At 42.2% G+C, this 24,378-nt stretch overlaps 1 protein-coding gene across 1 annotated transcript in view; it reads right to left on the bottom strand.

Annotated features, from left to right (window-relative positions):
* The window catches only part of CAPN7 (calpain 7), a 98,109-nt gene that overhangs the window by 47,458 nt on the left and 26,273 nt on the right, over positions 1-24,378 (bottom strand). The window contains exons 2-9 of the mRNA XM_068236242.1: positions 23,496-23,604; positions 21,378-21,535; positions 14,522-14,589; positions 9,027-9,227; positions 7,133-7,219; positions 6,589-6,715; positions 4,407-4,492; positions 2,218-2,311 (exon numbers count right to left, since the gene is read on the bottom strand). Of these exons, the coding sequence (XP_068092343.1) occupies positions 2,218-2,311; positions 4,407-4,492; positions 6,589-6,715; positions 7,133-7,219; positions 9,027-9,227; positions 14,522-14,589; positions 21,378-21,535; positions 23,496-23,604 (930 nt within the window). The remainder of the gene's footprint in view (positions 1-2,217; positions 2,312-4,406; positions 4,493-6,588; positions 6,716-7,132; positions 7,220-9,026; positions 9,228-14,521; positions 14,590-21,377; positions 21,536-23,495; positions 23,605-24,378) is intronic.

Genomic DNA, 24,378 nt, shown 5'->3' with positions numbered 1-24,378 from the left:
TGTCATAAATACAAAATATTGTTTTCTTTACAATATAATATTCACTCAAATTATTTAGTCAGTGTTTGCCCATAGTAACATCTTTCCTCCCCCCGATTTACATTCTGATATTTATCATGGGTGGCGGCAACTTTAAGGTACGTTCACACCTTTGACGGATGTTGGCCATCGGGTATCAGGACCGGATCCCCTTGGGTGACATGGCTGGGCCAGGCTGCACACACGCCCGTCAGCTGTGTAGCTGACGCACTGTGCAGGGGCGCGATGGAGGGATAACGAGCGGCACATGTGTGACATTACGCAGTGGGCAGGAGAGTAGCACGAACAATGGGATCGGGATCGGCATCGCTGGGGGTGAGTAGATCTGCTGGGTGTATCACTTGTGGCTTGGGGTCTGCCATACACACGCTTATCAGCTGAGGCAGTCATCATCATCGTCCACAGTGTGGTCTCAGCACCCAGGTCCTGACAGTTTCCGGTCTGTGAGCCTTGTTGCATTTTGAGAAATAGCTGCTGTTTCCAACTGCTAAGCAACCAGTATCTCCATCTGTGCATATGTATATCTATAAAAAAAACCAACCTTTTAGGTTGCCACAGCTGAGCGCCTAGAGGCGGCGGAGTTAATTACCTCTAATGTCGCTCTCCGCTCAGTGTTTCGATGCAGCACTTCCTCCTTACAGCTCGAAGGAGGAAGTGCGCCATAGCGAGGCCTGCAATGTGTCCAATAGGACACTTGCAAGTTCGTTGAAACGCTAGGCGGAGAGCGGCATTATGGGTAATTAACCCAGCCGCATCTAGCCGCTCAGCTGCGGCAATTAAAGCTCATTTGAATCACAAGTAACCACCGTTGTTACTCATGATTAATCCGTGATGAGCATCCCTGGCCTAGTAGTAAAGAGGATTACGTGCAGGCTTATTGTGGATCAAACAATATGAACAAATAACACAGTGAATAACAATGATTTCTTGATCCCTCTTCTATATTTTAACTTCTTACTTTGCAATGTATCGATTTATTTTTCTCCCCCTTCTCGCTACAGTTCCTCTTTAAGTCAGGCGTGTGTACAGGCCTTTAGTCCTGCCAGGTGATCTATGAGGAATATTCATTTACTGAGCGGTTAGCTTGGCAGTTGGAAACAGCCCTTATTTGCCATAATGCAATGTGGTTCACTGACAGGGAACTGTCAGGGCCCTGACATCAAGCTGTAGGAGGAGTTTCACCACAGTATTAGCTATACAGATGTTCCTGAGGAAACAGTTAGGATTTATCGAGGGAAAAGGGTATCTGCTACTTACTGGGATGAAGTTCAGTCCCGAGTTAAAGTTCCTCTTTAACTGCTTCCGTACCATAGCAGGCTCTGACCGGATGTAGAATCTACTGCTTCGGTTTTCCGCGTCGCTGATGATATTTCCGCGCCGCAATTCGCTCACTCAGTCGTCTCTAAGACGGCAGAGCTCTGTGAGCAGGTCAGGAGCCGCTTTCATTGGCTCCTGACCAAGGAGAGCCAATCACGTTGGCTCACACTGATAGGCCTGGTGCACACCAGAGGAGTTTTTTTGAGCGTTTTGAGTTTTTAAATCTGCTGCTAATGTTATCCTATGTGTCTGTGCACACTGGAGCAATGAGGTTTTGTAAAAAACCCCATAGCATTACATTGGGAAGAGCTTTTGAAACCTCTAAAAGCTCTTCCCAATATAATTCTATGGTTTTTTTTTACAAAACCTCATTGCTCCAGTGTGCACTGACACATAGGATAACATTAGCAGCAGATTTAAAAAATCAAAACACTCAGAAAAACTCCTCTGGTGTGCACCAGGCCATAGACAGCGTCAGGAGCCAATGAAAGCAGCTCCTGACCGACTGACAGCGCTCTGCAGTCTTAGAGACAGCAGAGAGAGGAACCTGCGGCGATGGGACAGCGTGGTTACCGGCAATTCGTCAGGAGGTGGCGTTTTATGGTACCAGCAATCTCTGGTCCTTAAGGGGCCAGAGACTGCTGGTACGGAAGTGGTTAAATAGGCAGAAGTAAACAGATACCCTGCTTTGAAGCTCAGCAATGACTTTCCAAGTGGGTCTTACAAAGCTGGTAATTCCCTTTAAGATAATGCACAAAGCAAGAAAGCCAGTATTTAAAAACTATTACATATTCCTACAATGTATACAGTACACTAACGAATCCACCCAATGCCTTTTTAACAAACTGAATAATCACTTGCCTTTCTTGGTACACCATTAATGTGTAGCTTCACCATGTACTTCCCACAGGGGTTATATTCTGGCTCCCCTTTCTTATTCTGTGGATAGATGATGCTAATGGTAAAAGGGGAAAAAAAATCACTATGAAATTGTAGATTGTGATTGTTATCTTACTATACAGCCAAAAACAGACATGTTCTCCTCACAATTCATTCATTTGTTGGCTAATCTACAAATAATTACTGGTAAATGCAAAGGGAATAATATTTAGCGAGAGCATGAAGGTTCCCACAGAGTATTTCTGTTCCAACACTGCCAGATGTTACCAAGAACACCTTTTGAATGAATATATTACCCCAAAAAGAAAAAAGTAAAAAAAAATTCTGCTGTTTGGGGAGCAAATACATTTTTGTTACAACCCCTGCCCATAGGAAAACTGCCCCATAATGATCAGCGGAAGCCCCTTCATGCTCCACTATGTAAACCTGTGCGGAAACAAAAGCAAGAGTTATGTACTTAGAAGAGGGAAGCCTTTGGATGATCCAGAGGCTTCTCTGATCTTCCTGCAGCCCCCAGATGCTCCCCAGGACCCTCTTCTTCTTTACAGCCATGCTCTTGTCCATAGCGATGGGCTTCCCAGTAAGAAGCCACTCAAATTAAGAATTAAAATTAGGCTTAATTGCCTCAGGTGTGTGCATGGGCGACAGGGGGTTACTTACCCAGAAGTCCATCGGCTTCTGTGCATCTTAATTCAATGGCACGCGACCTATGGGATGCGTTGCAAGAGTCTCTACCACACTTCCTCCATCAAGCCGGAAGGAGGAAGTGCGGTAGTGAGTCTTGCAATGCGTCCCATAGGTCCAGTGCAAGTGAATTAAGATGCATAGAAGCCAACGGACTTCTGGGTAAGTAACCCCGTCTCCCATGCACACACCTGAGGCAGTTAAGCCTCATTTTAATTCCGAATTTGAGTGGCTTCTTACTCGGAAACCATCGCTACTTGTCCATATGCGAGTGAGGCGGCACTACACAGGCACACTGATGGCGCATGGCGGCGCTTGTGCACAAAGGGAAAAGACCTGCAGGAGCGGCTCTGTGCTTTTGTGCAGGTGTGGGCCGTCGCTGTGCCTGTCCAGTGAGGCCATGCTTACACGAACAGGAGCATGCCAGTGAAAACATCAAATGTGTTCCGAGGGTCCAAGCACTGGATCGGTGGAGTCAGGAGGATGGGGTAAGCCTATGGATTATCCAGAAGTTTCCTTCCACTGAGGTAAGTATATTTGGCCATTCTATCTGAATTTATGACAAATACGACTTTCTATCATAAGTAATAGTACATAAATGTGCTTATGCTTATACACCCCTCACAAGTGAAATTGCAACACCACAAAGAAATGCACGTAGCCATAAGCATATCACACTACTAGAAAAGAGATTCATATGCATAAGCAGAACAAAAGTTTTCGTACTTATTGGGCTTTTCTAGCCAGACACACGTCAATACTCAAATAAGAAAAGTAAGAAAACAAAATCAACTTAGGTCTCCCAAAATGACTGTTCATGGTCATTTAAGGGAATTTTCTAGCATGTACCTGACACCTACATGTCCGACTAAAAAAAAAAAAAAAAAAGTTATTTCCTGCTGTGGTTCTCTCTTGCCAGTTATCCCTCCCGCCCGCCCCCTTCTTATTTATAAAGCAAAACTGACTTAGCCAGCCAGCTTTTTGTACAGGAACAATTTTGTGTTGCAGGTGAATAATGGGCATTAGAGTCAGTTTTCCTATAGGCAAGACATAAAGCACACAATTCTGTATCCTCTAATAGAAAAAAACTATAAAAACTTGGCTTATGGTAATACCTATAATTCATAACTTTTTACTTTATGTTGCAGTTCCACATTGCATAGCACTAATACAGAATAAAAGTTTATGTGGAGCGTTGCTGTTAGAGTATGGCTACGGTATATTTCAACCAAAAACACTAGTTTTCCGGTATGGATATAGCCAACATCAGCACTGGCAGAGTTACTGCAACAGCGCCGATTGAATTTTCATGTGGATGTTATCGATTGCGAGGAAACCGAGTTAATAGTAACTTACTTTGACAATTAGTTCTGGACCACGTGATGTTAAATAAGACCAAAGCCATCCCTGAAAAGCATCAGTGAATGTGCGTCTAGCAGTTGCTCTCATGACATAGTAGTGCATACCTGGTTATGAGTTTCTTGTTGTAGCGTCTCTCATAAGCAGCACTGATGGCAAGCGAGGCAACAAAAGAGCAATCTGACACTATAGTCTGGTGACAAAGAAGAAAAATATCATTTACTAGAATTTCAAGACTTTACAGAACACTAAAAGCAGGACACATAATGAAAGCAAGCCAGTATGTATTAAAGTTGAAAAAAAAAATCACAATGTTTACATTCCTACCTTTTAAAAAGGCAACATTTTATAACTATTTGCTATAAACCCATTTAGAAATATGTCCATTGCTGTAATTGTACCATGATAAATGACTTCTACTTTGTGTTGTGCTTTAGCAGGATGTGACAGAATCTCATGGACATCCCACAGTGATAGAAAGATGCATCTGCTCCTCCTACTGGCTGGTGTTACTGCAAGGTTCATTTAGAGCTCCTCCCCTTCCCCACCACCAAGCAAGCATTATTTGCCAAGGTAACTGCAATTACATTTTATTTAACTTAAAAGTCCATTGTGCTCCAATGGAATAATGACTAGAAGGAAGTGGGAAACCAATTTGACTTGTACAAGTATGTTCCACCTTAAAGCACTCCTCCTATCCATTTCTAGAATTTACCACACATGCAGCAAAACCTTTCCTTTCTGAAAGTATGATAACTAATACAGAGCAAGAGAATAACCATTTGTCAACTTTGGTTAAAGGGAACCTTAACTGAACGGGGGGTAAAGAGCTATTGCGGTCCGTAACGCGTACAAAAATACTCGCATTCCGCACGCGTAGATATGCAGCAACGCATATTTTTGTACGCGTTGCGGTCCGCAATAGCGCTAATTGCATTGGTGAATGCGTCCAATAATACACATGGCAGCCGGCGACTGGTGAGTCGTCAAAAACGAAACTAAGTGACAGCGGGGGACCAGAGGATTCCAGAGCGGCGCAGAGGGCACAGGACTGCTGCAGGGGGCTGGTAATAGCCCCAGGTAAGTAAAACTCTTTACCCCCTGTTCAGTTAAGGTTCCCTTTAATTTACAATGCTATAATAATATATAACAATTATGTTACATGATAGTTTAAAGACTCATAAAAGTAATCTTATGCAGTTTTACATCACGTCTGGAGCAAAAGTCACTTTGAAGGCTACAGTGGTGGCCATCTTGATTGTTATATTTTGGCTATACGGCATATCCTCCTGCTCTAATACTTTCCGAGTCAGCCCCCTGGGACATATACAAAAATCCAGAAAATCAGAACATCTGATCTATGCACTTAGTACAGAGGAGTGTATTCATAATCACAATAGCTAGAATACCACCATCATTTTACAAAACGGTCAAGATGGCAGCCTCCCTGGGTATCAAATGAGGAATGTGCTTTCATTTGGAAGACTTATAAAAGACGAGTTCCTGACCAGCTGTTATGGATTATTGAACATTATTACTGCTTTCTGCATAATATTAAAGGGAATGTCCAAGCAAAATAAAAAAATGAATTTTACTTACCTGGGGCTTCTACCAGCCCCATGCAGCCATCCTGTGCCCTCGTAGTCACTCATTGCTGCTCCAGTCCCCCACTGGCAGCTTGCCGACCTCGGAGGTCGGCGGGACACATTGCGTACATTTTTACGCATTCCCGCTAGTGCAGGAACATTAACACATACATTTTTACGCATTACTAGTTCAATGCAAGTAATGTGTAAAAATGTGTGTGTTAATGTTCCTGCAGTAGCGGGAATGCGTAAAAATGTACGCAGTGCGGCCCGTCAACCTCCGAGGTCGGCAAGCTGCCAGCGGGGGACTGGAGCAGCAGTGAGTGACTACGAGGGCACAGGATGGCTGCATGGGGCTGGTAGAAGCCCCAGGTAAGTGAAACTCATTTTTTTTATTTTGCTTGAACCTTCCCTTTAAAGGCTGCCTTCAAACTATGAAAACTTTGAAGACGTTACAAAATGTAAAACTTAGTAAACCTCCAAATCACTGCAAGCAGAAATCAGAAGTGTGAACTTAGTGAGTTTCTAACACTGAATGCTGCCTTCAGTAGCCTTTTTTAAATAGGTTAAAGCCTGAAAAAAACGTGTTCAGTTATTTAAATGATACATATTACTCTCTCTCTGACTAATATACACATTACTGAATAAAAGTTGGCAGACTAGCCTTAGATTTTTAGTATGAACGGAGATCATAATCCATTACCTGCTTAATGCTGAAACTTGACACAGTGTAGATCATTATGGGGTTGTTGGATATGTCATCTGGTCTCACCCACCTGGAAAACATGGCTTTCTGTTTGGGGGATAGGGCCAGCTTTCCATACTTGTCTCTGCAAAACAAAAAACGTCATTTACTAATTAGCTATTGTAAAGGCTGGTTAGACTTTATTCTCTTGGAAGAATCAACATTCATATTTCCAGTGTTCATTTTTTTCACGAAAATAAAGTTTCTTGACAAATGAATATGGTTATATTCTGACAAGAGTAATTTAAATGTGCATTGTTGTAATATGGGAGGTTCACTTTTTAACTGTTTATTATGGTTTTATACAAATGTATATATACACGTAAATAATGTTCCGTGTCAAAATAAATCTACTTCACAATTAAATAAGTTTTTTTTTTTAGTAAACAAGCCCCATATATAGTCTACAATAGGCATTTCCAAAAAAGTATGTGCTGTTGTAGTAACTCCTGCAGTTATTGCACAGAGACTGCGCTAGGCGTTATGAAAGGGACATACTTACGAGAATGGCACAGGAAAGGCAAAGCGTTCTTTTAGGTCAACACTCATGAATGGCACATACTCAATGCTGTTAATCTTTGAGGTCTTCCTGCAAACAGCAAAAAGAATATCAGTGCAAAAAATAAAGGGAAGAAATACACATTTATGCAAACATCAGCCTCCATATCCCTCTCACCTTGGGTTCTCTTTGGAGGGCAAGCACTGGCTTTCAAATGCTGCTTAACTGTGCATCACCTTAGCACATAATAGTAGCAATAGAGTATTGTACAGTGTTAGGCATCAGTAAAAGCAGAATCAAAATGTCCTTTTTAGCACATAACACTGATGCCTGTGTATATAGACACATTAATAAGAATACTAACCTCATACCTGGCAGTAAATAAACAGTATCTAGGGGAGTAAAAACCACTTCTCAACAACCAATTTCAATCGTACATGTGAATAAGGCCGTTAAAGAAAGCTTTGGAAGTTAGTGTTAGAATTGGGCGCTCTAGGTTTTAAATGATAGGCAGCCAAACAAAAAGTGAACTGCGCATCCATTATTATTATTATGTCACTATATAATTAGTTAAGTAGTAATAAGGGGTTTACTCTTAGAATGTGATCTATACATATAAAAGTCCCCAAAGACATACTTTATGTATAGATTACATGCATTTATGAAAGGAACAGAAAGCCAGTAGTATAAAATCCAGGGCACGAAACTGGAGAAAAAAATAGTGCAAAAATAGAGACTATGCCCCGATGAAAGATTCTGATTGGTCACTCTTAACAGTTGCTGAAATGTTGCGCTTATTTGTTTGTTGTGTGTTCTGAAGTGAGCAGAAACAACACCTGGGCCCATATGAAATTAACTTTTTCACCTAAGATTTCTCATAGAAGATAATTTTTCATCTTCTGTTTAAAATAAATTTTCAGCACTTAAAAAAAGTATTGTCTTGCCTGCCGGTGGCTTAGCCTCCCTGGCGATATGATTATTTCCAGATTTTAGGGTCTAAAAGCACGCTTTCAAATCCTAAAATACAGAAATAATCATAGCAGAGAGATCTTCGGCAGCCCCTGCACTTACTCACCTCTGTGTTCTAGTGCTGCAGTTCTCCCTCCGCCCTCCAGGTGGCACTATAACCCTATAGTGAGATTGTCGTCCATTGTAATGACAACAAATGGCGATCTCACCAGAGGGATCCAGAGCCTCCGAGGACTGGGAAAATGCCTGTTGGTGTCTGGATCCCAGGGGAGGCAAGGCAAAATGCTCGCAGCACACAATGTTCTGCAATAGAGCACCCAGCGGTTACTCTGTGTCAGGCTCGGCAATACCGCTCTTGGCTTCTTTTGTTCACGGAGCATGACTCAGGGTTTCCACCAGGGGGTACATATATTCCGACTGCCAGTGACTTGGGTGCAGGGCTCTCCTTGCTGCCGCTAAATACTAGTTAAATACTTTTCTCTTGGGAGAAAAACTAGGAGAAAAAATGAATTGAATACGAGCCCTGGCCTGATCTTCCACAATGAACTGGAGGGAGAAGGCTGCAAAATAAACATCTGTGAGAAATGTGTTTGTATGTGGCCATTCAGAAGCTGGCCAGACCCTTGCGATAGGCATCTTCTATTACACCCAGGATAAGGGAGCATCCAGTGTCTATAGTACATTCAAACAGTTACCAGCTGTGGGAAGTAGGACCACTGGGATGGGTTTGTAAATATTATTTGAATTGCAGTTGTACATCAATCCTTCTCTGGAATACATGTACATTTCTTTAACCAAGCCTTTAACTAAGTATTTAACCAAACCAATTATGGAGCAGTGTGACAATTTTTTTTGCTAGCAAATCCATTACACATCTATAGACCACTTTAAAAGACTTTAAATCTGAAAAAAATGAATGTCTTCCTACCTGAGTACTTCAATCTCCTCGGAAGTGTACCTCTGACGAGGTGGTTCACTGCTCTGTAGCGGTCTGGCAGCTGGAGGTTTATCATTTAAGCTGAAGTCTGGACCTAGAGGGAGGTACGGTTTTGCTGGCTGGTTTTGCTTCAGAACAGAGATCTTATCTTTTGCAGGCGTCTTAGACATCGATTCCTTTAAAGATTCTGCTCTATTACAGAAAATAAGGCCATACGTTCACATTAAAGCCATTCAAGACTCAGATTCATTATGTCCCGTGGTTCATAAAAAAAAAAAGCCATAGATAAATTTGGTTTCCCAAAGCTGTTACCAAATCAACTTCCTGCAGATTTTATAAGCATATTCAACAAGTTTAAAACATAGAAACAAAAAATGTGTATATCCTTAAAGAGGAACTTCAGCCTAAACAAACATACTTTCATTAAGTTACATTACTTATGTTATTTAAAATAGATAGGTAATATAATTTCTTACCCACCCTGTTTTAAAAGAACAGGCAAATGTTTGATTTCATGATGGCAGCCATCTTTTTGCTTGTAATGAGGTGACAGGGAGTACGATACCCAGTTCCAACTGTCCTGATCACCCCTCTCAGTTGCTAAGCAACGTGAACAACAACATAGCAAATCCCATCATGCTCTGCACAGCATCAAGGAAAAAAGCCCAGGCTTTTTTTCTTTGATGGGTGGAGCTTAGATAAAAAACTACAGCAAAAAATTATGCTTTGGTAAGAAAAACAAAGTTCTGATGCTGTGAAACTGTTAAAGAAACACCAATCCTTTTCAGTTCTGCTGAGTAGATTTTTAGTCCGGAGGTTCACTTTAAATAGCCAGTCAATGGCATGGTAACTATGATCAGTTTTTAGAGCTGCCTTGTACTGCAAGTGTGCGCCAAGCAGTAGATCACATAAGGGGAAACAAAACGGAAAAAACTGCTGTTAAGATCAACTTTCTACTTCAATGTGTAAGTAGCTATGATTTTTTAAAATTGCAAGGATTTCACTGCTTTGAAGCCAAAGGCAACAGCAGAATTATATATACACAACCAAGCCTAAAAATGATAGCAACATTTGCATGTTACAGCATGAGCAATTTGTTACAGACGGTAGGAAACTGTGTTACTTGACTAATCAATGTGCTGCAGTGGATTACACTCCCATTCAGCATCTCCTTTTAGTAACTCGCTCTCCCAAATAGCTTGAATAAGTATATGTTCAACAAAGTAACGTAAAATAATATTTGGAGGAGATTTATGAAAATCATTTCAAGGAAGATTAGAGCAAAGCTGATGCAAACGTGGAGCAGATGCTCAGATCAAAGACTGTGATTGGTCATCCTGAGACACTTTTGCATCACTTTGGCTCCAGTTTTCCTTGCACTGTTTTTGATAAATCTGCTCCAGGGTTTATGATAAAGTTCTTGCCATGTACACAGCTGCCTCGGAGAGGGTTGCTTTTTTCTCAACAAAAGTGGCATTTCCCTATCAGCTGTCGACAGACACAAGCTGATGATCAGATGACCCGTCCATCGATCACTATAAGGCTTAACACACACCATACAATCTTGGTTGTTCAATCTTACCACTTTCATGTAGTATAAGAGCTTATCCAATTAAGCATTCAAGGTATTTTCAATATGTTGGTCCTTATACTACATAGATTTGGTAAATCTGTACAACCAAGATTGTATGGTGTGTGTTGAGCTTAATCCTTTACTACTACAACTGTGGTATAATGAGAGAGACCTGTATGGGCCGAGGGCATGTCTGACAACCATATACACAAGGAAGAAACATTTATCCTGCACAGCTGACAGATGGTATGTCAGCTATTTCTTTAAATACGTTGGGGATATACCTTTAGATGCACCGTGGAGCTGCTTGTCCACTAGGTGGGTTCCAGGTAACTGCAGAAATGTAAGAGAGAAAAGTGCTCCTATAGTGCCTTAACATTCATTTTAATCAAAATAGCAATAGAAGTTGCACTTACATAAAAGATAAGGTAGTGACGCTAGCGGTAGTGATGCTAGGCATTCACATGATGTGGCCACGCCCCCTGTCCCTCTTGCATCTCCAGAGCATTTGCCAGAGAATTACAGCTGCGGTCCCGGGTCCTGACCAGACTCTGGGAAGAGGATTGACGTGGGCGGCCTGTTAGGCCCAGTGCGCACAGAGCGGTTTCTAATGCGATCCACCGGCCGCATCCGCCTGTCAAACCACTCGGTTAATGTATCTTAATGAGATGGTGCACACCGGCGGTTTGAGGATTGTAGCAAACCGCAAACGTGCCTCCTGCTGCACGTTTGCAGTTTGCAGAAGAGTTTCTGCCTCAATGTAAAGGATAGGAAAAACGCAAACCGCTCTGAAAAACGCTACTTCAGAGTGGTTTGCCAGGCGTTTTTGTTACAGAAGCTGTTCAGTACAGCTTTTACTGTAACCAATTGTGTAATCTGCTACACAGAAACGCAGCCAAAACCGCTAGGCATGTTTAGAAATCTGCTCTAAACATGCCTAGAATCGCTCTGAAATCTGCTCCCAAAACCGCTAGCGTTTTGCAGATGTGCTAGCGGTTTTGGTGTGCACTGGGCCATACACGTGTTTTTTTATACAGCTTTTATGTAAGTGAAAAGTAAGTAAAAGGAATGTTAATGCACTATAGGAGAGCTTTTCTCTTTCTACCATTTGTGACAACTATATGTCAGAGGAAACATACCATAAGTATTGCTCATAAAAATTCATCCTGGGAGATCTTGTCTAACCCCACAACAACAGTTGATTTTTTTCATTTTTATATGCAATTGCTCCCCAAACAGACTATAATTGGGTAGACTGGAAAACAATGCTCTCATCCTTCATACCTGTTCCTGCAGAGTGACACTTCATAAAAATAATGCTTACATTTGTATAGCGCTGTTGGACTGTGCTTGAGAGCTGCAGCCACTAAGGATGTGTTCAATAGGCCACCCTGCAGGACCCCTTACTGAATAGGAGCACTATCCAGCCATGCAGCTTACCCACTTTTGCACAGATTCTGGGGCACCTGACTTATATACAGAGGGCATGTATGAAGGGGTGCCTAATGCTTAGCTGTGTCTGGAATGTCTCCCCTCCAGTAGAAGCTACCATAGTGGAGCTGTGCCGTACTAACATAAATATAGTGATTACAGAATCTACTAATCCCACATTATCTGCTATCTTGTGAAAACAGGACACATTCATCCTTTAACCACTTAACATCTCAGTCGTTTTCAGCTTATGTATCCGAGCAATGTTCACCTCCCATTCATTAGCCTATAACTTTATCACTACTTATCACAATGAACTGATCTATATCTTGTTTTTTCCGCCACCAATTAGGCTTTCTTTGGGGGGTACATTTTGCTAAGAGCCACTTTACTGTAAATGCATTTTAACAGGAAGAATAAGAAAAAAAATGAAAAAATTCATTATTTGTCAGTTTTCGGCCATTATAGTTTTAAAATAATACATGCTTCCATAATTAAAACCCACGTATTGTTATTGCCCATTTGTCACGGTTATTTCACCATTTAAATTATGTCCCTATCACAATGTATCGCGACAATATTTTATTTGGAAATAAAAGAGCATTTTTTCCGTTTTGCATACATCACTATTTACAAGCTTATAAAAAAAAAAATAGAGAGAAATATTTCATCTTTACATAGATATTTAAAAAGTTTAGACCCTTAGGTAAATATTTATGTTTTTTTTTTTTTTATAGTAATGTTTTTTTTGTTTTTTTTTATTAAACATTTTATGTGGGCATTTTTGGGAGGGTGGGATATAAAAGTGTTTTATTTGGGGAAATATTGGTGTATTGTAATGTTTTTGGGAATTTACTTGTAGTTTTACTTTTTGGCCACAAGATGGCAATCTCGATTTTTTTTACATGACGTCACTCTAAGCGTACAATGTACGCTTAGAGGGACACAGCTTCAGAAAGAGCGAAGCTTCCGAGAGAAGCTGTCGCTTTTTCAGCGGGGGAGAGGAATCAATGATCGGGCTCCATAGCCCGATAAATTGATTCCGTGGCTACCGACTCCGCGGCCGGGAGTGCGCGTGCACGCGCGCGATCGGCCGCGGGAGCGCGCCTGTCCTCCTTGACGTTTTTATACGTCAAGGAGGACAAAGTGGTTAAAGGTGGCCATACACTGGTCGATTTGCCATCAGATCGACCAACAGAGAGATCCCTCTCTGATCGAATCTGATCGGAGAGGGATCGTACGGCTGCCTTTACTGCAAACAGTTTGTGAATCGATTCACCATCTGTGAAGAGAGACGCCGCCCCTCTTCCCCCCCCCACCCGTATACATTACCTGATCCGGCCGGCGCGAGTCCCCCGGTCTCCGCTGTCTTCTTCTCCGTGCTCGGCTCCAGCTTCACTTCCTGCCCGGGGAAGTTTAAACACTAGAGGGCACTCTACTGTTTAAACTTCCTGCGGGGACAGGAAGAAGTGAAGCCTGCCGGACTCGGAGCCCAGGGGAGGAGCAGTGGGGACAGCGGGGACACGCGCCAGCGGAACCGGTAATGTATTGCCGCTGTATTGCGTCGGTCGTCGGACATTCAAACGCCACTATCGACGCACTCCCGACCCACCGGCGATTGAGCAATATCTTCTGCACGGACAGGAACGACGGTCAACGTTTGCGCAACGATTTCACAGCAGATTCGATCACAGTGATCGAATCTGCTGTATATCGGCGGGAAAATCGTTAGGTGTATGGGCCCCTCACTGTGATCAAATCTGCTGTGAAATCGTTGCGCAAACGTTGACCGAACAATGTATTTCCGACCGAAATCGATCGTTCCCGATTTTGCTCGATCGCCGGCGGGTCGGGGGTGCGTCGATAGCAGCGTTCAAAAGTCCGACGACCAACGCTAGCAGCAATACATTACCTGTTCCGCCAGCACGTGTCCCCGCTGCTCCTTCTCCGCTGGGTTCCGGCAGGCTTCACTTCTTCCTGTCCCAACAGGAAGTTTAAACAGTAGAGCGCCCTCTACTGTTTAAACTTCCCTGGACAGGAAGTGAAGCTGGAGCCCTGGAGCCGAGCGCTGAGAAGACAGCGGAGAGTGGGGAACTCGCGCCGGCCAAGTTAGGTAATGTATGCAGGGGGGGCCGCGGCAGCTTCACAGATGGTGAATCGATTTCATGCTGAAATCGATTTACAATCTGTTTGCAGTAAAGGCAGCCATACGATCCTTCTCTGATCAGATTCGATCAGAGAGGGATCTATCTGTTTGTCGATCTGATGGCAAATTGACCAGTGTATGGCCACCTTAAGACTAACAGGGATAATGATCATTGCACAGATAATGTATAATGTGGCTGACTTTTGAACTCTAAAATTAAAGCGGAGGTGTTGCTGTGTTAATAGTTGCTATGGGCAACCATTAGTGCTTCAGTTTTGTGAATAAGCCTTATCAGCACAGTATTGAAAAACATATTTGGCATTTATATTCATCTACCTGTCCAATGCTTGCCGGGCCAGCTGCTTCAGTTTTGTTTGCAGGTTCGGATCGGTAGTATCATTTGACTAGGAAGAAAAAAAAAACACCACATTGAAGTAACAGAATCATTTCATACCATTTCTTGAAACTTATAGCCTTTAAAGAACATCCGAGGTGAAAATAAAATGATGTGATAAACAATTGCATCTATCCTCCCTCTCCTTAAAATGACTTTCGATATCCCACAGTTTTATTTTATATTTAAAACTAGTTTTTAAGTTTTTACTGTTTCATTGTCTCTGCTCAATGACACCTTCATTGAAGTGTGCCAGAGCTAAAATCTATCAATTATTGACCCTTTTTATCTCTTTCCTCTTTGTACGGCTGTAATTCCTTATCAGTTAGGTTTATGCTGTAGCCTGACCCAGTCCCGACCCGGACAGAAACTGTCACTTCCATATCTGATATTTAACGCTTTCAGGCAGAGAAAGAAAAAAAGGAACACAGCCTAGTTATTTGTGTGTTTGGCACTGTACATACATACAGGTCTATCTCATGGTGTCACATGTCACCTTGGTTGTCCTTTAAAAAGTCAAACAGCAGAGAGGTTTGCCTGGGGAGACCAGCAATCCAGTGGGCAGTAATAGGATAAAGCTTTGTACAGCTATTAGGTGACATTTATACTCATATAAACAAAACAAACAAACAAAAAACACTAAAAAGTGTCGAAAGCAGATCCTTCAATATTATGACACTGGAGAGGACTAAGGCTTCAATCACACTTCTAAGCACAGATGGTCGTGCGATCGGAATGCAGGGCTCGCGAACCATCTGCACTGCTGTGTGTTGCATTGCTGATCCCGCTCACTAGCGCTGCGCCGAAAAATGCGTGCAATGATCAAACAGTGCAGTCTATGCACTTCTGATGTTTCTGTGTGTTGTGCAAATTACGCATTGTGGAAATGTGCAGGGCAAAGCGTGTAGTGTGAATGAGGCCTTAATGTTGTCCCTCAGGATGTGCTTTAAATCATCCAGCTGCAATTTACAACAATTGCAGGTTCTCCGTTACAATGTGTTGGGGGCGGCATCATGATGATTATTTTCTTTCTTCAAATACCCAAATGTGTTTTTTACAGTAAAGCTTCAGCATGAAAAATATATGGCTCAATGGACCTTCTGGTTTGGATGGGGAGTCAAACCAAGCAAAAAGTGTTACCTTTATTGCAACTAAAGCTGCACTTACACGATAGCCATTAAAAGAAGCATGAAAGGCCAGCATACACTGATCATACAACATTACAATCGCTGTTAGGAGAATAAACATTGTTACTGAGATGCAAATAATTCTGGCTTGCATGCCTATTTAGTGCACATATCCAATCAAAAAACAACAGGAAGTGCATTAGATTAGCCCTATTTTTAAGTTTCATAAAATATGCATTCAATTTTGCAAACAAGCTGGAATTATTACCATCTCATTGACCATCTCTGTAAAGGGGTATTTTCTTACAAGCTGAAGTGTGAATGGACAAGCTTAAGGATCAGAGACCGACTTTGGATAGCCAGTGACTTTGTGATAGCCAGTCAAGTGGGTCAAAGAATCTCAAAAGCTGCAGTTCTTGTGGGATGTCCCTGGTATCCTATGCATAGTACCTATATAAACAGGACCAAGTGAAGCCACTTCAGTCTCATAGGTGGTTATGGGCAACAAAGGCAACCCTGTTTGTCCTGAACCTACAGAAAAGCTACTGTAACACAAATTACACAAGTCACTGTGAGCACATTCTGAAAGTCATATATTTACATTTTATACTCCCTATAATAATAACTTGATACTATATGCAAGTTCTCAAACTACAGGAGTGGATGAGGCCACCATTTAGCAACTGTATCCTAACATACAAGTTGTGTTGGCAAGGTTTTTATGAATGAGTGAGAAGATAAGGCATACCAACATTTTTGAGACTCGATAGAGCCTCTTTATCAAGACAGAATACTCACATTAGCAATAAAAAACAGTGTTTCTCTGGTAGCTGCTGCAGAATTCTCACTCACAGATAATAAAACATGTTCCAATTCAAATTGCAATATTGGATAGCACCCATGCTGACCACAGTCCACCGCTACAAGCATCTCCAATGGCCGCATAAGTATCAGAAATGAACCATGGAGCAATGGAAGAAGGCAGCCTGGTGCTGATTGGGTAATTTGGAAGCCAAAGAAAATTGCATTTGATATCAAGCCAATCGCGTGACTGTGAATTATGCTGAACAAAAACATGTAAATTCATGGAGGCCTCATGAAGCAGCTTACAGATACCTTCTGAGGTCTTGTGTAGTCCATGACTCATTGGGTAACTACTGATTTTTCAATGCAACCGAGCTTGCATAATCCTAGGCTGGTGGTTTTAACATTTGCCTTATCTAAGGTCAACAACAAATCAAGAGTCCCCATGATATTAAATTCCCCAGTTTTCAGGTGACTGACTCACCATAACATTTTCTGACAGATTGCATTAATGCAACAGATGTGTGCAGAAAAACTCCTTGACAATTTTGATGTGTAATATTTGAGTAGATGCATAATTTTGCTTTCCATAGCCAAGTATGCTAGTTTTTTGTTTAATAGCAAAACTCAGGCGTAATTCACAGGGCAACAAAAAGTACAATAATCCACCCACGGCAACCAATCATATTTCAGTCTGCTGCTGGGAAGTATGGCACTACTTGTTATGGGTTGCTGTGCCTTGCTTTATTACAAAAGCCAGTCAGGCATAAAAGCACAGCAAAAGGCAATATGATGATTTATAAAGGCCTGCAGTGCAGTAAGCTGAAAGCAGACTGCTTGTTATGGCTTACTGCACATAAAATGCTTCTGTCTGATTTGAACACCAAAATAAATATCAGTACATTGCAGAAGAGTGTGGGAAGCCTGTAGTGCAGCCAGAACAAAATACATAGACATCTTTAACTACTTGTATTAGCATCCCTGTCTGATTATTTACACTTTTATATGATCTAATTCCCAGAACTCCTGGCTGGTGACGGATGAAAACTCACTGACCACATTACCTTCATTTGTAGAGTATGATTTATCCTACACACGATACAAACCATTTCCCAGAGTGCTGTATTCTGAACTACAGTATAATCTGGAGCATTGATGGACATTAAAGATCTACTCCAGTCAAATTATGTTCAGCAAGTTTAGATTCTATATCAATATGAAGTCTAACAAAAATGTATCAAAAAAGGGGGACTCCGACATAGATATTGATTCAAAAGCTCAATCAGATAATTATTGGGAATGGGTGTTCCTTGTACAAATGATGCCATCCAGTGTGCATGAGGCAGGGGTGCAAGTTGCAGTATTCCGTGTTCTCTTGTACTACACTGCGTAGTACACAAGTAGCAGTGTTAGGAATCTTGTCAAATATTGATCAAGGCACTGATTACATTTTGACATACCTCATGGTGCCCATACACTGTACAATTTTCTAATTTTTAGTTTTTCGATCGGGGAAATTCGATTATTCATTTGGTCGAATCGTTTTGTAAAATTCTTTTTGAAGTACAATAAGTGAGCATTCAATTTTCAAATAGGATTTACAACCTACCATACACTATACAGTTTAAAGGGATACTTAGGCCTTGCATAAAAAAAAAAATCAGTTTTACTCACCTGGGGCTTCTACCAGCCCTCGTAGTCGCGGATCCTCCTGTCCCCCGTCGTCAGCTAGTTTGGTTTTCGTCTGAGAGGTTCACTGCGCCTGTGAAGGCCTGGGCATACGTCTCCTTCTTTGCGTTCCCTTCCGCAATAGCATCCTGTGCGAAGAAGGCTACATGTGGCAGTCCTGTTGGCGAAAAAAAACTAGCTGGCAGCGCGTGACCAGTGGATCCGTGAGTGACTGCGAGGGTACGGGACGGCTGCAGGTGAATAAAACTGATTTTTTTTTTATGCCTGGCTTAAGTATCCCTTTAACAAACAATCGCCTAGAGTTTTACAACATGTCAGATCAGATTTTTATAAAAAAAACTGAATAATTAGTTTTTTCTCCATAAAAAAAGAGGATTCTTTTCAATTTACAATCTATTCAATCAATTTGGTTGAATAAACTGGAAAATCAAACGTTTTAATGTAGCATGTATGGGCACCATAAAGTCTTGCATAGGCGTACACGTTAGTTTGCCGTTGGTGAGTTGGGCGCAGTCCAGACAGGGATTACCGTGTACTACCACAGTAATCCCTGAAGGCCTGTTTTTTGGTGGTGCCGCACCGCTGCTGCCAATCTGTAGTGTGAAGCTGGCCTAAGGCTCCTCTTCCACTAGAAGGCTAGATTGCATAAGCGATTGCACCGCTACTCGTTGAGTACAACCCCAAAGGCATGAAAATCACACAGACCGGTGATTGTAATACATGGGAAAACAAATTGCTTTGGTGGAAAAACAGCACAGTGACTTACATTTAAATTGCGAAGCTGTTGCAATTTGTAAAACTGGAGCAATCTAATTTTTGGATTGGATTGCGCCCAGTGGAAAAAAGCCCTAACAAGCAGCTAGCGAGTGTCAGGGTGCTCCTGGACACACTTTTATTTGACCCATTAGCAGCTTCAAAGGAGTGATCTCGTTTGAGATAAAGCACTGCTTTTGACCTTAGCAGGCAGAACTTGTCGTGCTGTTAATTCGTGGAATGCTTTTATGTCTCTCTGCTATCAGAGGATATAGAAACTGAAAGCAGAAGTCCTCTGTTATTGTCTCACACTGCCCCTTAGCGACAAGTGGCCATAAATACACATTACAGTACTAATGAGTAGCAAGGAAATGTAACAAATAATAAATATATTAAAAAAAAATTGCTAAAATAAATTGGCCTGGAGCACTTGCAAGCCTTTATATAAATTGGCTGCTAAAGGGTTAAGGCGAACAAAATTATCAAAAATGATTGTTTCAGGTGACCCAAGATGTAAAGGTGTAAGGGCCATAAGTAAAGAAAAGAGCCATGTAGAGCCACAGTATGGGTAAATTGTACAGTGTAAAGTGGTTAATAAGTGTCTGGAACACAGACAGGATGTAGTCTGAAACAGGCTTTGCTTTCTGCTATTGGGCCAAGAGCTACTGAAGGCTATTTTTCTTTTGAAGAGTCCATCTGAATTGAAAAAGTCAAACACAAGTGTTCAGCTTTTCACTGTGAATTAATGAGCAAATCTGCATATTGGCTGGAGTTCTGTGCCACAGAAAGAGAGGGAAAATGTTTCTGCTCCATCTGGGCTGAGATGCTTCTATTGCCATTGGTTTTCTAAGATAAACAATGTGGCTTTCAAAGTGGGTGCCATTGGCTTATTTGACTGAAGTCTCTAAAACAAAAAGAAAACAAAGAACAGGAAGTGGCCACTTATAAACACAGTCAGCACCGCAGGGTGGTAGCTTTAACAGTAACTTAACTATTAAGATGCCCGCCCATACATCAGATGATGTATGGGCAGATCGACCTAGAGACAGATCTCTCTCTGACTGAATCTGATCAGAGAGAGATCGGTTGCCTTGTGATGCTGCATCCGCTGCGCTGGCCACGGCGCTGTCCCCCCAATGTGAAATGCCCCCCCGATGCCCCAAGAACTATACTTTACCTGTCGTGTCCGCCGCTGGCTCTGTCTCTGCACCGCCCCCATACACATGCCTCACATGGTTGCCGATACAACGTGGGCGCATGTGACGTAGACAGCGATTGGGGTTTGCTTGCATTGGTCCCTCGTCCTGAAACTGCATGCCATTACTGCCGCGCACCCGATTGAGCACGTCAGCCCTACATCTCGCAGCATGTCCGCTCGATACATGTGACCAATTTCGGTCCTAAGTTAGTCGCATCGTCGACCATCAGATGGTCGATCGGCCGCCAAGTCATCTAATGCATGGCCATCTTTACAATGTCCCAGTGTCGATATATCACACATAGATTGTGTATATACATTTTTTAAGTCCTGTGAGTGGAGGTTTAAATTACTTTTCTGTTAAAAAAAGGAGAGGACCACCTAACAGCACTAGGGAGAATGTAGTGAGCTATTTGTCACCTGCTTCTATGATGAGGATGCCAGAGAAACCCAAGGATGCCAGAATGTGGAAAAAACTACAGCAATTTTGCTACACCACTACATAGTTTACTTAAGCTGGCCACAAACGGTCCAATTTCTAGCGAAAAATCGTTTGAGCGATCAGAAATTCGGATCGGATTGGTTGTAAATAATCTCCATTGGTGGACACAATCGATTATGAACGAGTGAAAAATATGTCGCCCAAATGAATTTTCGTCGAACGAAAATTTGGATTTTCTTGGTGGTCGTGATAGATAGGAAGCAAATATTGGTTAGCTGATGGTGTAGTGAACGATTTTTCATCCGATCAGAATTTCTGATTGTTCGAACGATTTTTCGCTAGAAATTGGACAGTTAGTGGCTACCTTTATCCAGGATCTGAAACATTTAATAAACTTTATGTAAGGTTGTATCCGAATGGAACCAGGTTTGTAGCAACCTTCCTTCACCAAGTTCACCCTATATGATTTCACTTTCACAGCTGTACATTGCTTAGGCTTCTGTTCTCTCATAATTTTTATTTCCCAATATTCCTAGGATGATGAAGGATACTATTCCTGTAAAAATAAATACTGTAGATTTCACAGTAGAGGTAACTCACACTCATATTATTCATACCTCAGGTTGATAACTAGAACATTGCCAGAAACAGTAAGGGACAATTCTGGGATATTCTAAAGTGGTGAAGTAAAAGTGCTTATCATGCATGCTTCTTGTACTGGCCCCACCAGTTGTATAATGTCACTATGCATGCATAACACATTTACAATGATTACCGGTACTTACCGTTGTCAAGCAAAGCTCAACTGCCTCTGAATATAGTTCAATGGCCTCTTCTGCATTTTCTTTGAAGTCTTCTTCAAAAGCCTGTGTGACAAGGAAGCGTGCTCGCTCCAGGTCCAGTTGCTGCTTGGATTTCAATGTTTCAATGTTCTGCGCTTGAACTGTCAAAGTGTTCAGAGATACGAACATCTGAGTTCTATATAATAAGGCATCTAAGTCATATCAGACAATGCAGGTTACAGGCAAAGGTTTTCACTGAGATTAGGGCTGTTTAAAATAAAACTGGGGCTTATGAGAACACACACATAAAAGCATACACAGAGCAGAAAGTAGCAGCCTGATATTGGCAGGCACAGGGTTCTCCCCAGAATCTTTTTCCAGTCAGGTGGCATGAAAAAGTAGCTGGTTGGGGAAGGTCACGCTGGGTGCTTCGGTGGGGTGGGTGGGGGGTGATCATGTCGGGTGCAACTGATTTGGGAAAGGAGGGGGTAAATCACGCTGGTTGCTAATGAATGGGCAGGGAAATCTCACCCTGGTGGCTGCTAACCAAGGTGTGGGTTCAAATGGGTACTGCTGGTGAAATGGGAAGGGGTTTCACACTGGATGATGCTAGTGGGGAAGGGAAAAGGGTTGACACTGGCTACTACTACTGGAGGAGGGTAATTTCACTTTGGATGATGGTGAGGGGGGTCTCACACTGAGTGATACTGTGATGGGGAGGGGCATTGTAAGTCAAGATGCTGCTGTTGAATAGGAAGATCTCTCTTACCCCTATCAACTTGCAGTACTCTGAGAATGTCCCTCCCCAACAGCATTGCATCGCTCAGTGTGAAACCCTCCCTCCCCCAAAGGAAGACTACCCCTCCTCCATTAGCAGCAGCCAGTGTGAACCCCTTCCTCACCCCATAAAGCATGGTGGGCAGAAAGCTGGTCTCAGGTTGGGTGCAGCCGCTAATTTGTGCAACTTTGTACCTGACCTGGCCTCTATTTAATGCGGCTGCGAGAAAGCACAGGCTAGCAAACCCCCTGGTCTTCTAGAGGAACAAGAGCAGCAGATGCAGACACACTGCAGCCAGCAGCAGGGTGAGTATTTATCGTTCCTGCGCAGGGAAGGACTGGAAGGAGGTGTCATTGTGCTGCCATACTTTTTGCCTGGGTAGACTTGCAAGAAAAGTTCCTGCTGTTCAGCTAATCTGCACTGCATGTAATGTCACCCAAGCTTTCCCCGCCCCTCCACACTACTGACAGGAGCTGGGGATAGTGGGCAGAGATAGTGTCCCTAAATGACAGTGGACCGGCTGCAATGACACAGCTGCTGAACACTGAAATCAATCAAGTGTGAGGAGGAAGAAAACAGCAAAGGACAGCTGGGTACTAACCAAAATTAGCTGGGCAGAGGATCTGGGAAGAACTCTGCAGTGCAAAGCCAGCCTGGTAACATTTTTTGCCACTCACCAACACCAGTGTTTATTTACGCTATTCAGACAGTTTACACTATGTACACAAGATGGGTAACAAAATATAAACAAAACCCTTGCCACAAGAAGGACCACTAACTGAAACATTAAGATTAGAACCCTCTCTACTAGGAGCAAACCTACTGTTAAGCCTAAATCAAAATAACAAAGTTATTACAGAACAGCAATCAGATACTTTTTGTTTGGTGGTCAGTCCAGGACCAGCAAACAAAAGGTATCAGGTAAAGCTCATAAAATATAACCTGGTGTAGAGGGTATCAGTGCATGAGAAAACATGCAATATCTGATGGGATATATCCTTTAGATTTCAATACATTTAGAATTACTCAAGGAAAAAAAATAGTGGTTTCAGTTCTAAAAAAATGCAAAAATGGGTTAGAAAGTGTTATGTTTTTATCACTGTCTGTGCATCAACCAGGGTTCACAGTAAAGCATTGAAGGTCCCAAAGAAGACAGACAGCAGTAAGATGCCAACAGAGGTTGTAGCCCCTTACCACACGTCGAAAACTAGAATAAAATATTTCTTCTGGAGTTAAAATAAATAAGGTTGAAAAAAACCCCAAAAAAAACATTTCACTGAGAATATGACAGGATTTGTGATAAGCCAGATAGAACGATAAGGCAGATATAACGATATGTCTACCTGCATTGTACAGAGCTTCTACCCGGTCTTGATATTCATTTATCTTCCCCTGTATGTTTTCCAGGGTCGATCCTGCCATCTCAGCATAAATTAGAGCTTGGGCTGCCTCCTGCAACACAACATTTAAAAGATGTATTAAATCATATTCATGTTAGTTTTTATACCTTTTTGCCAGCTTCCCGCATTCCCTCATACAGCAAAAATCAAACTTTAAAAGGGTGTGCCAGCACTGTAAGCCAATCAGCACAGTGCTGTCAATCAAGTGATTTTCAGGCACTGATGGCGGGAGCATGTGGGATTTAGCCAGACGTACAGGTGGGGAAGAGTGTCCTGGTGTCCGCACTTCACCTCTGTAGTGCCAGGCACCCTGCAACTAGGAGTTATATATCTGCACTGATTGTACAGTGGAAACTTGACTTTGATATGAGTGGAGATTCAAAGAAACCACTAGTTCCACTGGTTTTAATAATGGCTGTTACACTTATAAGTCACATAAAACTTGTGGCCACACGCCACCCTGGAAATGGTTGTATAGGTGCCCATATCAGACATCTCACCAGTGAGGGAAATTCATAATCAGGGTGATAGGTGGAGGGGGCACAATGGCATATGGCAGACAGAGCTGGAGGCTCTGAGTAGTGCGGTATTATTTATTCTGTAAGTACAATGTGGATGTTAGTAGTGAAGAATTATAGTTACTGTATCTTGTCAGATAAACCGTACATATATTATTTTGTTGATAAACTTAAGCAAAAATTTGAACGATTGTGTTAACGATCCAGCCCAGCCCATCCCATCATTCCTGATGGTGAAGGTTGGATCAGTTGTCCATTGTCCGAGTTCCCTGAGCATATCTGTGGGTACTCAGCTTTATATAAAGGGG

This window comes from Hyperolius riggenbachi, chromosome 5, assembly GCF_040937935.1.
Source record: "Hyperolius riggenbachi isolate aHypRig1 chromosome 5, aHypRig1.pri, whole genome shotgun sequence".
Taxonomy (NCBI): domain Eukaryota; kingdom Metazoa; phylum Chordata; class Amphibia; order Anura; family Hyperoliidae; genus Hyperolius; species Hyperolius riggenbachi.
This window is presented reverse-complemented; position numbering and strand designations above follow the sequence as displayed.